At 53.9% G+C, this 14827-nt stretch overlaps 3 protein-coding genes across 3 annotated transcripts; all 3 read right to left on the bottom strand.

Annotated features, from left to right (window-relative positions):
- Positions 1–749: 749 nt before the first annotated feature.
- On the bottom strand, positions 750–1568 carry UHO2_00019 (uncharacterized protein; the record flags this gene model as incomplete). Its single annotated transcript, XM_041556639.1, has 1 exon — positions 750–1568. One exon carries the CDS (start codon positions 1566–1568, stop codon positions 750–752), a length of 819 nt encoding a protein of 272 aa, XP_041412573.1.
- Positions 1569–2122: 554 nt separating this feature from the next.
- UHO2_00018 (uncharacterized protein) lies at positions 2123–4628 on the bottom strand (the record flags this gene model as incomplete). The annotated part of the gene is made up of 3 exons (XM_041556638.1): positions 2123–3436; positions 3563–3751; positions 3978–4628. The coding sequence occupies 3 exons, from the start codon at positions 4626–4628 to the stop codon at positions 2123–2125; spliced, it is 2154 nt and encodes a 717-aa protein (XP_041412572.1).
- A 694-nt stretch (positions 4629–5322) lies between these two features.
- UHO2_00017 (putative chimeric spermidine synthase/saccharopine reductase) lies at positions 5323–7632 on the bottom strand (the record flags this gene model as incomplete). The annotated part of the gene is made up of 1 exon (XM_041556637.1): positions 5323–7632. One exon carries the CDS (start codon positions 7630–7632, stop codon positions 5323–5325), a length of 2310 nt encoding a protein of 769 aa, XP_041412571.1.
- Between the last annotated feature and the right edge of the window lie 7195 nt (positions 7633–14827).

Genomic DNA, 14827 nt, shown 5'->3' with positions numbered 1-14827 from the left:
ACCTATGATGATGAGAAAGCATGGTTATATACCTCTACTCAGCATCGCCAGCGATGCTGCTCCTGCTCTCTCTCTCCAGAGAGTACCTTCTTCATCGAGTACTGCTCAGGGGCCTCTCCTGCTTGGCACCCCTGTGCCTCTTGAGCTGTGTTGACTCCTTCAACACTGCTCCTCCTCCTCATGACCTGGTGTCAACTCCTTCGACACTGCTCCTCCTCCTCATGACCTGATGTCGACTCCTTCGACACTGCTCCTCCTCCTCATGACCTGGTGTCAACTCCTTCGACACTGCTCCTCCTCCTTTGATCAGTGACAGTTCCTTTGGCTCTTGTCTCTCGAGCCCCTGAGTGGTAACCATCTGCATGCTCCTTGAGCTTGGTCCTCTTCATGGCTGTGCCTGCTCCTTGAGCTTGGTCCTCCTCGTGGCTGTGCTTGGCCCTCCTTTGCATGTGAGTCCATAGGAGTCCATGGTCTCCATGGAGACTGCACTACAACCATGCTCTCTACTGATCTCGACTAGATCTTCGATACCTGTGCTCCTTCCATATGAACCCGTGACTCTCCTGCTTCTTGAGCATCCAGGCCCATGACACCCAGCTCATGCTCACATGGCCGACAGATGCGAGAAAGGGTTTGATTGCGGGTCAGCAGCGAAGCATGCTGGCTCTGAGGCTCCCGGCCCGCCAACCGAGAGTCGAGGTGCCTGCGCAGCAGACAGCACTCTCAACAAGGCCGGGCCCAACGATGGGCTAGGTGGCCCCCATGTCTTGCCACGAGGCGCTGTCAGGGACGAGGGGGCTGTCACGAACACTGAAGAGGGCGGCAATGGAGAGGTCACAGCGTTCGCTGGCAGAGTGGTCAACATAGCACTGGAAACAGTCAGAATTCCAACAGCCGAGGCACTGGATGGTCTCGGGGCTGGCACCAAGGTGGGCCACCCACGTGGCGGCACCGCGTCGAAAGGAATGGCCGGTGAAGGCGATGGCACGCCGAAGGACAGCAATGAACGACGAGCGCGGGAGGGGGTCTGCCCCAGACGGGCCGAGGCCAAAGAGGGGGGCAGAAGAGGGACGACCAGAGAGTAGGTGGCAAAGGTGGGCGATTGGGCATTCTGGGCTGCCGACAAGAGGGGCGACGACCTTGATGCCGAGGCGGAAGGGGTCTGTCTTGGACACTGGCAAGGTGATGATGGCATGGTCAGCAGCCAATTCAACACTGCCAATGCGAAGGACGACAGCTGGGTTGGTGTGCCAGTCCCAGACAACCTCGCCCAAGCACAGGAAACAGGCAAAGGAGAGGGTGAACGCTGCCTTGAACACAGCATGATTGCATGCAGAGAGGTCGCTGAAGGTATCGACGGCAGCGGCAAGGCGGCGAAGGAGGGGCAACGTGATGGGGAGCTTGGCGCTGGTGTGCCAAGCACCGTGGATGCACTTGTAGCCACACAGAGCCCGCTCGAGACAGCCGCACTCAAAGCCGGCCAGGCTGAGGCCAAGGTCAACATGGTGGGAGCAGAGGTGGCCAAGCTCGTGCTTGGCAGAGTGGTATGAATGGCCGGTGGAGGACATGCTGCCAAGCCACTCGAGGAGCTGGACACCGGTGGTGGGCAGACAAGCGATGTTGGCACCAAAGTGCCAGGTGCAGAAGGTTCAGAAAGCGGTGACGGTACTGCCAGCACGGTCTCGAGTGCTGGGCGCAAGGCCATTCCAGAGCAAGGTAGCCACCGCCGAAGTGATCCCCATGCTGGATGCGAAGGTGGGAGGGGGTTGGCCGGCTGGTCAACGTGTCCCTGGCAGAAGGACAACTGGCTGTATGCCTGCGGAAAGGACTGCTGGATGCGATGGAACTGGCGATGGGAAAGAAGGTCGGCAAGAACATTGACAGTGGTCGAGACACGCACAGGGTGTAGAGTGAAGTTGTGGGTGAAGCAGAACCCAAAGATCTCCCGAAGCAGCTTCTGCATGAGTGGGTCACGTGAGCTGCCAGAACGGAGACCGTGCTCGACGTTCTCGTTGTCGACATGGACAACCACCATCAAAGGAGATGACCAGAGGGGAGCAAAGAGACAGAGTGCTTCCAGGACGGCCAAGGCCTCCAAGAACCGGATGTTCTTCTTGTGGTGTCAGCGCAGGACCTCACGCGAGAAGATGGCCATGGTGTCAGTGGCCAGTCCCAAGTGGGCACCATAGCTGCGAGGGCAGGCATCAGTCCACATGTGGGCAACCACCAAGGGAGAAGGGGAGAGGACGCTCATGCCAGACCAGGATTCCAGCATGGTGACCCACCAGGCGAGCTCGGCGAGGGCTGGTCTGGGTATGCGCCAGCGACCAGCAGAGTGCTGGCGGCGAGTACAGCTGTAAAGGCGGCGCAGGAAAGCCTTGCTGCATGGGAAAACCTGTGACACAAACTGCAGGAGGCCAGCGATATGCTGCATGTTGAGAAGGTCTGCAGTGCTGTGGCTAAGGAGGTGGTGGCACTGAGAGAGGATGTGTGCCTGACATTCCGAAGTAATGCCAACAGTTTGAGCTGCAGAGTCGATGTCGATGCCGAGGACCTCGAGGCGCGTGAGGTTGGCGAAAGTCTTTTTGACCGACAGGCAGAGGCCAAGGGCAGTGGAGGCCAGGGCTAGGGCGTGGACCGGAAGGAGGGCCAGGTGGGCAGCCTTGGCCGGAATGGCGCCAAAGGTGTCGTCCAGGTAGTGGTTGACTGGCCACGTGTTGGGCAGGCAAGAGGCAACGACCCAATGGAGGAACTCAGCCACCAGGTTGAACAGGAACGGCGAGCTGCTGCCACCAAAGGTGAGGGCATTCTCGCAGTAGCGGATGCCGTCATACTGGAAACCGAGAAGGTATGCATCGGACTCTGCCGTCACAACGTGGCGAAAAGCGTCCTCTAGATCACCTTTCCAGAGGAGGCAGTTAGGGTTGGACCACACAAAGTCGACGAGCTGGCGGACGGACTCGTACTGGATGCAGATGAAGGAAGGATTGATGCTGGCATTGACCGATGGAAGAGCCAAGGATGCTGGGTGCTGGGGGTGGGATAGGTGGTGGATGGTGCAGAGCTTGATGGAGCGAGGCTTGGGAACAACACCAATCGGCAACTCGACAAGGGCTGAGGTGGCCAGTACCATGGTGAGCTGACCCTCGGCGAGGCAAGCAGTAATCTCACAGCAAAGGTGAGCATGGCCGTCGGCGTCGATGGGCAGGTTGGCAACGTGGCGATTGGCCTGATGGAGAGGGCCATCATAGCCAAGGAGACAGCTGTGTTGAATCATGCTGGCCATCTGCGTGCAGTAGCGCTTGTCTGGGTAGTCCAGAAGAAGGCGCTCCCACGCCAGCAACTGGAGCTGCATGGAGCTGATGCGGGCAGGTGACGTGGTGGGGTCAAATGCGTCAAGCTCGAGTGTGGTGTTGGGGTGGATGGGAGGAAGATGCTGGTGCAGGTCAAACAGAAGTGAAAGACACCAGTCAGCTGATGGAACATCGAGGGCTGCCGGGACCGAGGTGAGATGCCGGACCTGAGTCTGTCACGGAGACATGTCGTCGACGACAGTGTCGACAAGCCGGACCTGAGTCTGCCGCAGAGACCTAGTGGGATGCTGGACCTGAGTCTGTTGCAGAGACATAGTGTTGTCGTCAGGAGAGACGTGCTGGACCTGAGTCTGTCGCAGAGACATGCTGTCGACGACAGTGTCGACAAGCCAGACCTGAGTCTGTCGCGGAGACCTAGTGGGATGCTGGACCTGAGTCTGTCGCAGAGACATAGAGTCATCATCAGGAGAGACGTGCTGGACCTGAGTCTGTCGCAGAGATGAAGAGGAGGACATTGGGCAACTAATGCTGCTGTTTCTTGATGGCAGCTGATGGATCGGTGCACGAGGTGCGAGGGTGAGGACCTTTACAGGTTTCGCACACATGCTGGCACAGGCACTGAGAGCCGTCAGGACAGCCAGTGGAGTTCCAACAGAAGCAGACCTGCCCGCTGAGGTCATGGTGCTGGCGCTTGGTGGACGATGAGGCTGGGACGTCAGTGGAAGACGCTGCTGTTGAAGGCTTGGCTGGTGATTTGGAGGTTGACACGTTGCAGCGGGGTATGCCTCCCAGGGCTTTCTGCCAAGCGCTGAGATCGTCGACAGCCCAGTCACTGGCTGAAGCATAGCCAAAATGACGCTCACAGACAGTGAGGACGTACTCAGCTACGGCCGGCCAGTGCCACCTGGTATCATGGTCGACGACTGCTACGAGGAAAGAACCGAGGCTGGCACAGAGGTCGGAATCGCCGGTGCTGGCACAATGGAGGGCCGTGTAGGCTGTCCAAGCCTGAGCGAAGGCATGCACGTCTGGGATTTGGCACAGGAACCTCTTGACGTCTGGTGTGTCGGACGAAGGGAGGGCTGGCTGGACTTGAATGCTGTTGACTAAGATGCCAGAGGCAGCGTCAGGCTCGGCGCGAGACTTGCTGGTGCGATGAAGCTTGCCGAGGTCGTGAGGTGGCAGATGGTCGTCATAGACCAACTGAGCGACTTCAGGAGAGATCCAAGGGAACAGGTGACGAAGCTGTAACTCACCAGCAGGTGATGACGATGAGGGCGTAGAGGCCTGTGGCGGCTGCGCTGGAGTCACCATCGGTGCCAACGGAACAGGATGAGAGGAACTGGCTGAGCCAGTCAGCTGGGCCTGGTCTTGATGAAGGGATAAGATCAGCTGTCAGATCTCTGAGACAGAGCCAGCGAGCTGGGAGGAAAAATTGGCCTGAGCATCGAGGTGGGCGTGCAGGGTGTCAATGTCAGCAGTAACATCGCGCTGAGGGACATGTTCGACAGTCAATGGCATGGGTGCAGAGGGTGCTTGGGCCGGTGCTGCCAGGACAGGAGAAGGTGGTGGCAGCAACAAAGCTGGAGTAGTCGCCTGCAGCTGGAAACTCGGGGCCAGTATAGCCTCAGCAAGGAGTGAAACAGGCTGAACACCGCAACAAGCTGCGCAGCGTTGACAGGCACAGTTGCACTTGCCGAGGAAATGGTTGGGCAGAAAGGACTTGCTGCAGTGTGTACAAGCCTGCTGCTGGGCCATCGTCGAGGCCCAGGAAGGCGAGAACACAAAAGGGAGCAAGGTCGTGCACTATGGCTACGCCTGCAACAAGAGAGAGATGATGGAGAAGAGGGAAGCATGATGAGACAGAGCACTGACGAAGTCAGTGCGACGAGGGATGTGGATGATGTGGAAGGTGGGCGCGTGCGCGCAAGCTCAGATGTGCATGCCAGTCACGTGCTGCAGACTTTCTTTTTTGAGTGTATGTGAATTAAAAACTGTCTGCATGCATCTACACGTATCGCTCCTCAAGAGCAATACCCTCCTTCTCGAGCTCGAGACGGATAGGATCGCAAATGTCCTTGGTGTAAGGAGCAAGAATACCAGTCTTGGTCAGAGCGGGGTGACCCTCAAGGATGAGACGGGTAGCGATAGCGCATGGCACACCGACAAGCTTAGCCATTGAAGAAGTACCGTGAGGAATACCGTAGTCGAGCAAGGTCGAGGTGAGGGTCTTGTGTTCACCGTTGGCAGTCTCGATTTCGAACTTATGCTGAAGCATGACCATGTCGCGCTCTCCGGGAGCGTAGGCGCACTTCTCCTCGAGAGTGGCGCAGAGCGAGTCAAGGGGGTTACCAGCGACCTGAGAAGCCTCTTGGGCGGCAGTGCCACGGACAGTGGCGGGGGCCTTGGTGGAGAAGAGGTCGAGCCATCGGAGACCACGGATGATGGTCTCTTCCTCCTGTGCCGACTTGAACGAGACCTTGGTCTTGATAGCGGCAATAAGGTCGGCTTCGGAAGTGGAGGAGGCACCGACCATCTTGGCGGTGACCTTGGCCCAGGAAGCGTTGGTGTTGTAGGCAAGGAAGTTCTTGGCCTCCTCGTCGAGAAAGCCGAGCTTGACGAGAGCAAGGATGAACTCGGGGAAGCCCTGGTATCGGAGAGTGCCACGGATGACAGTCTCGGCCTCGGGGATGTTGTACCACTGCTTGAAGGGGGTCGAGTCACGGTTGGGGTAAGCGACAAAGGCGAAAGCAGGGTTGATGTAGAAGCTCTGAGCAGCAGCCATGAGCTCGTGACCGGAGACGGTGAGCTCCTGGCCATCCTTCCAGAACTTGGCAGTGTTGCGGAGCGCAAGGAGGACACCACGCGAAGACCAGGAGAACTTGTAGCCGAGCGGGTTGTCAGCAGCCTCGGGAGCGGGCAAACCACCACAGTAGGAGAGGAAGGACTTGATCTTGCCGCCCTCAGCGTGAACATCATCGATGGCCTTGACGGCGTAGAGGTGGTCGAGACCAGGGTCAAGACCGATCTCGTTCATGACGGTGATACCAGCCTTTTGGATCTCGGGTTCAAGGGCACGGATAGCGTCTGAAATGTACGAGGTTGTGACGACGTTGACCTTGTGTTCGCAAGCGGCCTTGATGACGGCAGCGTGGTAGATGTAAGGAATGAGCGAGACAACAACGTCGTGGCCCTTGATGATGTCGGAAAGAGCAGCAGCATCGTTGACATCGACGGAAGCGGCAGTCGAGTTGTGGAGACCATGGATGAGATGCTGTGAGTGCTCGAGCTTGGCGGAAGCGACTGTCAAGCTGTATTCGGGGAAGCGAGTGGCGTACTCAGCGAAGGGCTTGGCGACGTAACCGGAACCAAGGAGGAGAATCTTCTTAGGAGCACGCTGAACCTTGGCGTTGCCCTCACCGGTGGGGATGACACGGCCAGGAGCCGGGGCGCCGTCCTCGATAACCTTGCGGGCGAACTCGGGGACAGTGAAGGCAGCCTTGTGGACCTGCGAGTTGTAGTATCGGCAGTTGGAAACCTCACGAAGGGGCTCTCGGACGTTTCGGTTGGCGTCAAGAGAGCAGATAACGAAGCCGATCTGGCCAGATGGATAAGTGGGGATGGTAGTGAAGGCGTAGTCGGCAACGGGGAAGAGCTCCTTGGTGGATCGTCGGAGCTCGCCAATGAGGTTGAGGTGGATCCAGATACACTCGGCCTGGGTGGAGATGTGTCCTCCGGGCTTGAGGGCCTCCTTGAGGAGGGCAAAGTAGGGCTGCTGGAAGAGAGCCTCGGCGGGACCAACGGGGTCAGAAGAGTCGGTGATGATGACGTCGAAGCTGGCCTTGTTCTTGGGGTCTTGGAGGAACTTGAAACCGTCACCAATGATGACAGTGGACTTGGGATGAGTGAGACCCTCGGCCATCTTGGGAAGGTACTGCTTGGAGACACGGGGGACGGCCTCATCAATGTCGCAGAGGACGGCCTCCTTGACCGAGTCGTGCTTGACAACCTCACGGAGTACACCACCGTCACCACCGCCGATAACAAGGACACGCTCGGGGTTGGGGTGGGAAGCGATGGGAAGGTGAGCGATCATCTCCTGGTAGGAGAACTCGTCGCGCTCTGTGCACTGGATGACACCATCGAGAACGAGAACGTTGCCGAAGGTGGTGGACTCGAAGACGAGGACATCCTGGTAGAGGGACCTCTCGTGGTGAAGGATACGCTGAACCTGCAGGCTCATGGCCTGACCAGGCCATTGAGAGTTGGTCTCGTGAAACCAACCATCGCGGATGTTGGGGTGAGTGATGACGCCCATTTTTTTGCTCTAGAACTGTGGAAGTGGGAGGCTTGATGAAGAAGAGAAGGTGGTGGTGTTGTAGTAGTAGTAGAAGAAGCAAAGAAGGACGAGGTGAAGGGAGACACACTCTCTCTCTCTGAGGTCACAGAGTGATGCTTCACTGTGAGGTGTCGCTTTTTTAATTTATTTATTTTTTTGGCTCCAGCTTATGTGCCGAACAGACTCCGGACAATTGCAAAGCGACTTGCAGCAGTCACAATCTGAGCGTTGATGCGCCATGTTCTTCTTCTCGGCACAGAGACACACACAAATTTTCTTCCAGAGTCACACCGAAAAAGAAAAGAAAAGAAAAAAAACAAAAAAAAAAAAAAAAGGCCATCTTTTTCCCTTTTCTTCTTGGGACCGTGAGCACGAACCGCGCTTTTTTTTCGGTTGAATTCCGGGGCCTCGGTGAATTGCCGCCAATTCTCAACAGCCTTGTGGATTTTTAGGCTGATGTTACATCCTGAATTAATTGAAGATAACAATTAATACACGGTGTTATCGGGGTCATGATCAGACTCCCTTTACAACAGCTGTATGTTCTATGTAATGCTTAGTTTTCATAGTGTGAACCTAAATGACAAACACATATATATACTCCATTTGCCACTCTAGTCCTATCCGAGGTGGGACATGTCACTTCATTTGTACTCCTATGTTGCTATGATACTGAGTGCCACTGAGCTGTCACCATGACAACAATCATGTATCTCATTGTGCTTCTTGCTTAAGTAAGCCTCCTGTGCCTCAGTGTCTTGGCCGTGACACATGCATCTTGCTTGAGTTGCCGACACATCTTCAACTCCCCCCTTTGGTGGGATCTCCAGCCCTATCATCCTAGCCAATCATGAGGTGTTGAGACCCTGTAAAGGTTTTGTCAAGACATCTGCAACATGTCAGCGGTCGCGTGCCTGAAACCTGAGAACAGTAGTAGTATCAGTACTATCACCGATTCTGTCGAATTATGCAACAGCGCTAATGGTATTTCGATTCTTAGTGAAATATGCAACAGAGCCTTCTCTGTCACCTTTCTCACTAGAATCTGTAGTTGTATTATTGTTGTGACAGATTTCGACTAACCGCTGTGGACACTCTGTCCAGAGGTAGCTCAGCACGATCAGACTACGATACGACTCTAAATGAGCTTGATGTTGACACCAATGGTCTGGTGTGAGTATGGGTTGATGATGCCAACATGAGTGTCCAGTGTGTCAGCTAACGCTTGAAGTGATCCCCAGGCTGCAGTGGATGTCTGCCTTCGGTTCTATTGTTATCCGGACCGCTGGTTGCTACAAACCGCCTTTGGACACCAGGAAATGGTGATACAACACACATGCTTCATTGAGGAGCAATCTGTTGATTACTTCTATGCTGACTGTGTGCTAATGATACTTATTGCTTGAAGTAATACTAGTACATTTGATGAGTGTAGAGTGGATGGATCCACTTGACCATTCATGACAAGAAGGTATGCCTATATATCTCTTCACAGCATCGCCAGCGACACTGCTCCTGCTCTCTCTCTCCAGAGAGTACTCTCTTTGTCAAGTATTGTACAGGTGTCTCCAAGGAGGCACCTCCTCTGTATCAGATCTTGTCCCTCCTGTCTTACCTGAGCTATGTCAACTTCATCAACACTGCTCCTCTTCTTCATGTCCCTTTCGCTGGTGTCCTTTACACAGCTCTCCTTCTTCTGACTGGCGACAGTTCTCTTTTACTCCTGTCTTGTGGGCCCCTGAGTGGTAACCATCTGCATGTCACTTGAGCTTGGTCCCTCTCGTGTGTGAATCGTCATACAGACAACCTTGCTACCGATCTCCGCGGAATCTGCCACAAGGTCTCTGTCAGGGGTCTCGCGCCTGAAACCCAGGTCGGTCTGTCGAGATACTTGGTGACTATCAAACTGTGCAACAGCTATTGTCTCGGTATCGGTGACTATCAAGTTGTGCAGTGACAGCAGGTGGCGTTTGTTGTATATACTATCATAGGTTTCGGCTGACCTCTGTGGACACTCCATTCAGGGGTAGCTCGGCACGATCAATATCAATGTTATGATGACACCAAGGTCTGGTGTGAGTGTTGATGATGATGAGGTTGATGGTGTTGGTGATGAGATTGGTGATGTCGATGATAATGAGGTTGATGGTGTTGGTGATAAGGTTGGTGGCATCAACATGAGTGTCCAGTGTGTTGACTTGATGCTTGAAGTGATCCCCGGACCGCAGTGGACTACTGCCTTCGCTTCTATCTTGATCTGGACCGCTAACCTGCTATGGGTGCCTTCGGACATCAGGTAGTGGTGATACAACACACACACTACGATGAGGAGCAACCTTGATGGATTGCTGCTATGCTGACTGGAACTAATATATACTTATGCTGAAGTGATACTAGTTATGGTGAGTAGAGTGGATGAGGATCCACTCGACCTATTGATGATGAGAAAGCATGGTTATATACCTCTTCTCAGCATCGCCAGTGATGCTGCTCCTGCTCTCTCTCCAGAGAGTACCTTCTTCATCGAGTACTGCTCAGGGGCCTCTCCTGCTTGGCACCCCTGTGCCTCTTGAGCTGTGTCGACTCCTTCGACACTGCTCCTCCTCCTCATGACCTGGTGTCGACTCCTTCGACACTGCTCCTTCTCCTTTGATCAGTGACAGTTCCTTTGGCTCTTGTCTCTCGAGCCCCTGAGTGGTAACCATCTGCATGCTCCTTGAGCTTGGTCCTCTTCGTGGCTGTGCCTGCTCCTTGAGCTTGGTCCTCCTCGTGGCTGTGCTTGGCCCTTCTTTGCATGTGAGTCTGTAGGAGTCCATGGTCTCCATGGAGACTGCACTACAACCATGCTCTCTACTGATCTCGACTAGATCTTCGATACCTGTGCTCCTTCCATATGAACCCGTGACCCTCCTGCTTCTTGAGCATCCAGGCCCATGACACTACCCCCCTCTTAAGAGCCGAGCTCCGTCGAGGCATGCTCTGGTCTGGTCCATGCTGACTCCTCCTCCTCCTCCTCGACAACATCGCCAACATCATCCTTCCTCCTTCTCTCAACGTCATCCTCCTTCCTCTTCCTCTCTCTACTCCTCCTGTTCTCTCCTCCTTTCTCTACTTTGTCTACTCACTCGTCCCCCCTCCGACACCTCATACTCCTGGATGAGGTCAGGACAGTTGAGGTTCTCTACTGGTTCCCATGAAGCAGCTTCCTCTGAGTACCCTCTCCACAACACCTTGTACTCTGTAGTCCCATTGTGTGAACGCTTGTCGATGAGTGCTTCGACTTCGAAGTCGAGGTCCTCATCTGGAAGTGATGGTATGGTGGGCTGTTCAGCACATTGAGGAAGAGAACTTGTTCTTGCTGGCTCGAGCATGGAGACATGGAACACATCATGCACCCTAAGGTTTGCTGGCAATGTGATTCGATAAGCTCGGCGTCCTACCCGTTCCTGAACTGGGTAGGGTCCTGCAAACCGGGTATCTAACTTGGGTGTGGGTCTCCGTGTCTTCCAGTTTCGACGGTTGATATAGACCATATCACCCACCTTAAACTCGATGTCCTTGTGCTTCCTGTTATACTGGTCTACTGATCTCCGTTGTGCCTCTCTGATCTGCTCCTGGAGGTACTTGCAATGCTCCTTTCCATCCATGAGGTACTTGAAGCGACCTGGGTCATTGACTCCTAGTCATTGAGGGATGTCAGGATGAGCTTTGGGGTTCCATCCATAGCATGCAAAGAATGGTGAGACACCAATGCTGTTGTGGACTGTGTTGTTGTATACAAAGGCTGCAGTGTCCAGCAGGTTGGCCCAGTCATCCTGTTCATAGTTGCAGTACATCCTGAGGTATTGTTCTATGACCTGATTGACTCTCTCTGTCTGACCATCAGTTTGAGGATGGTAAGCCATACTAAGTGAGTGCTTCACACCCATTTGCTCTGCAAATGCCTTCCATGCTCCTGATATGAACTGCCTGCCTCGGTCCGAGACCATGTGATCTGGATATCCAAAGAGTCTAACCATGTGTCCATATAGCAATACTGCAGTCTGTTTGGCTGTGACTGTCTTATGGGTTGGAGCTAGTATGGCAAACTTGGTTAACCTGTCAACGATGACTAGGATAGAGTCATAGGTCTTGGAGTCATACTTCTTCGATGGTGGTAGTCCTTCAATGAAGTCGAGGGATATGGAGCCCCAGGGCCTGTCTGGTGTTGCTAGTGGCTGTAGCAAACCATATGGATGGTGATGAGGAGCTTTGTACCTAGCACATACAGGACAACTTGCTACATAGTCTGCAATCCAAGCTGTCATGTTTGGCCACCAGTAATGTCGTTGAGCTGCCTTGATGGTAGCATCTCTTCCTACGTGTCCAGCAGTAATACCATCATGGCATTGGGTCATCACCATGAATCGCAGATGCTCTACAGAGAGAGACTGTCCATCTACCTCTTTGGCACTCCTTGAGTGTCAGTTGTTGGTCCTCCCTGGCATGATCACTTTGGGGATAACCAACCTTCCTCCACTGTACCATAGGTGGTCCTTGAGTTCGAAGGGCTTCTTCCTATGTATCTCCTGTAGCTCTTGGTCTAAGGGCTGGAAGATTTTGACCAGGTCTCTGAGACCTTTTGATGCTATGGACTCCATCAAGAGCATAGGGGCCACTAGGGTCGAGTCATGGTCTGCTGCCTCCCTGAACACTCGAGGAGGCAGTAGTTGCCTCACATTGTGATCCTGCTCTTCACCAGCTGGTTGCATGTCAGTCCTTCTGGTGAGAGCATCGGGTTCACCACCTTTGTCTCCTGGTCGATACTGCAATATGAAGTCGAAGTCTGCTAGTAGTATGGCCCATCGAGCCTGTCGACCTGTGATGCATCTCTGTGACTTGAAGTACTTGAGGGCTTCATGGTCAGTGAGGATGACCAGTTGGCTCGGTAGTCCAGCTAGCATGTGTCGCCACTGAGTAAGGCAGGCGACCACAGCTAGGAGCTCCTTGTCATGGATTTCATAGTTCTTCTTGGCAGAAGACATCTTCCTAGAGTAGAAGGCCACTGGATGCCATCGTCCTTCATGCTCCTGCTTGAGTACTCCTGCTATAGCAAAGTCACTTGCATCAGTCTCCAACCTTGTTGGAAGGTGGTAGTCGAACTGCTGAAGCACTCCTGCTGATGTGAAGGCCTGGATGAGCTTGTGGAAGGCCTGTTGGGCCTCCTCTGGTAGCTCGAACTTCTTGAACCGTTCTATAGGCTTTACCAGTGCTGTCAAGGGCTTGGCTATGCGAGCAAAGTGGGCTATGAACCTTCGATAGAAGTTGGCAAAACCCAGGAACCTCTGGATGTCATGGATTGACTCCAGCATTGGCCACTCCTTGACAGTGTGCACCTTTTCTGGGTCCATCTCTATGCCCGTTGGCTTGATGATGTACCCCAGGAACTCGACTGTCTTGGTGTGGAACTCACACTTCGACAGCTTAGCAAAGAGCCTGTTGCTCCTTAAGTGAGTGAGGACCTTGGTGACATGCTTCACATGTGCTTCTTCAGTGTCACTGAAGATCAGGAAGTCATCTAGGTATACTACCACATATATCCCAATGATGTCTCGGAAGATGTCATTGATGAATGACTGGAAGTGAGCCGGAGCATTGGCTAGGCCAAAGGGCATCACTAGGTACTCATAGAGTCCCAACTGAGTGCCAAAAGCTGTCTTCCATTCATCTCCTTTAGCAATCCAGATGAGGTTGTATGCTGCTCTAAGGTCTAGCTTGGTATAGATCCTTGCCTTCCTGAGTAAGAACAGCTGCTCCTCGATGAGGGGCAATGGTGCCCTGTTCTTGACAGTGATCTCGTTGAGACCTCTGTAGTCCACACAGAGTCTGAGACCTCCATCCTTCTTTGGTACAAAGAGCACTGGTGATTGTGCCGGGCTCTTCGATGGTCTTATGAACCCCTTCTCGAGGTTCTCATCCAAGTATCTCCTCAACTCGGACATCTCCTTGGGTCCCTTAAGGTATAGGGGCCCTTGAGGTGGCTTACCTCCTTCTATCAACTCGAGGTGGAGATCATGCTCGGTATGATGGGGCAGCTTGTCTGCTTCCACCTCATCAAACACATCTTGCAGGTGTTGGTATGGCTTTGGTATGTCTGCAGCCGTCACCACCTTGTCTACCTCCACCTCCATCTCGACTCCTTTGTCTGCGCCTGTAGGTACAAAACCAAAGGCTGGGAGTGATGATGGTGGCTCCTCCAACAGCATGAATCCTATGGGTCCATCTTCTAGAGCTGCTCGTAGTATGCGCTCTGCTGAGACAAACTCGTTACCATGAAGGGTTGGTCTCCTAATGGTTAGGTCCCCTGCTCTTGCTGCTTCAGGGGGTCTCCTTGGGGGTCGGTCCTGCTCCTGAGTCTTGAACTCCAGCTGGCCCGTATCCCATTGTATGGTGGGTTTGAGCCTCCGTAGCTCAGTGAACCCCAGGATGAGGTCATAGTCAGCAGTGTCGGCCACTGAAGCTTCGACCACACCCAGATTGTGTGTACCAATAGATACCTGCATGCTCGCAGAACTATTGATGGAGAGTTGGTGCCCAGTGACACCATGGATCGATCTTGTTTTTATGGGTTTTGTGGGTATTTGGTACTTACTAATGAAAGAATCTGAGACTATGGACAAACCAGCACCGGTATCAGCTAGTATCTGAGCAGGATGGTCTTGAACCATTCCAGAGAGCTCCAGTACTGCTTTGCCTCCACTGGTAGAGAAACATACTTGACAATCTTGATATATACAGAGTGATGGCGAGGAGGTTTGTAGAGCAATGCATGCCATCAGTGCATCACCCCACTGACGTTTCCCTCATCGTCATCATCATCATGCTCCTCCTCCTCATGGTCGAGGTCCATGGGTTGCTGGTATGAGCTGAGGTCCATGGCCTCAGGGTCACCCATCTCAGTACTGCCTGTGTGGCCATCTCCTGAGTCGGTGGCCTCCTCGAAGGGGTCTGCTGTGGTGACCATAACCTTTGGTCCCATGGGTTGAGAGCTAAGAGGGTCTACCCTCCTGCTGGGGCAGTCTCTGGCCCAATGGCCGATACCCTTGCATACATGACAGGTGTTGATACCTGATGGAGCAGGGCTTCCTTGCTTCGAGGGTTGGGTGGGATGATGAGGAAGGGGTCAGTTTAGGTT

Source organism: Ustilago hordei, assembly GCF_900519145.1.
Source record: "Ustilago hordei strain Uho2 genome assembly, contig: UHO2_contig_01, whole genome shotgun sequence".
NCBI lineage: Eukaryota > Fungi > Basidiomycota > Ustilaginomycetes > Ustilaginales > Ustilaginaceae > Ustilago > Ustilago hordei.
The sequence above is the reverse complement of the archived record's forward strand: the minus strand, read 5'-3'. Positions and strand labels throughout refer to the sequence as shown.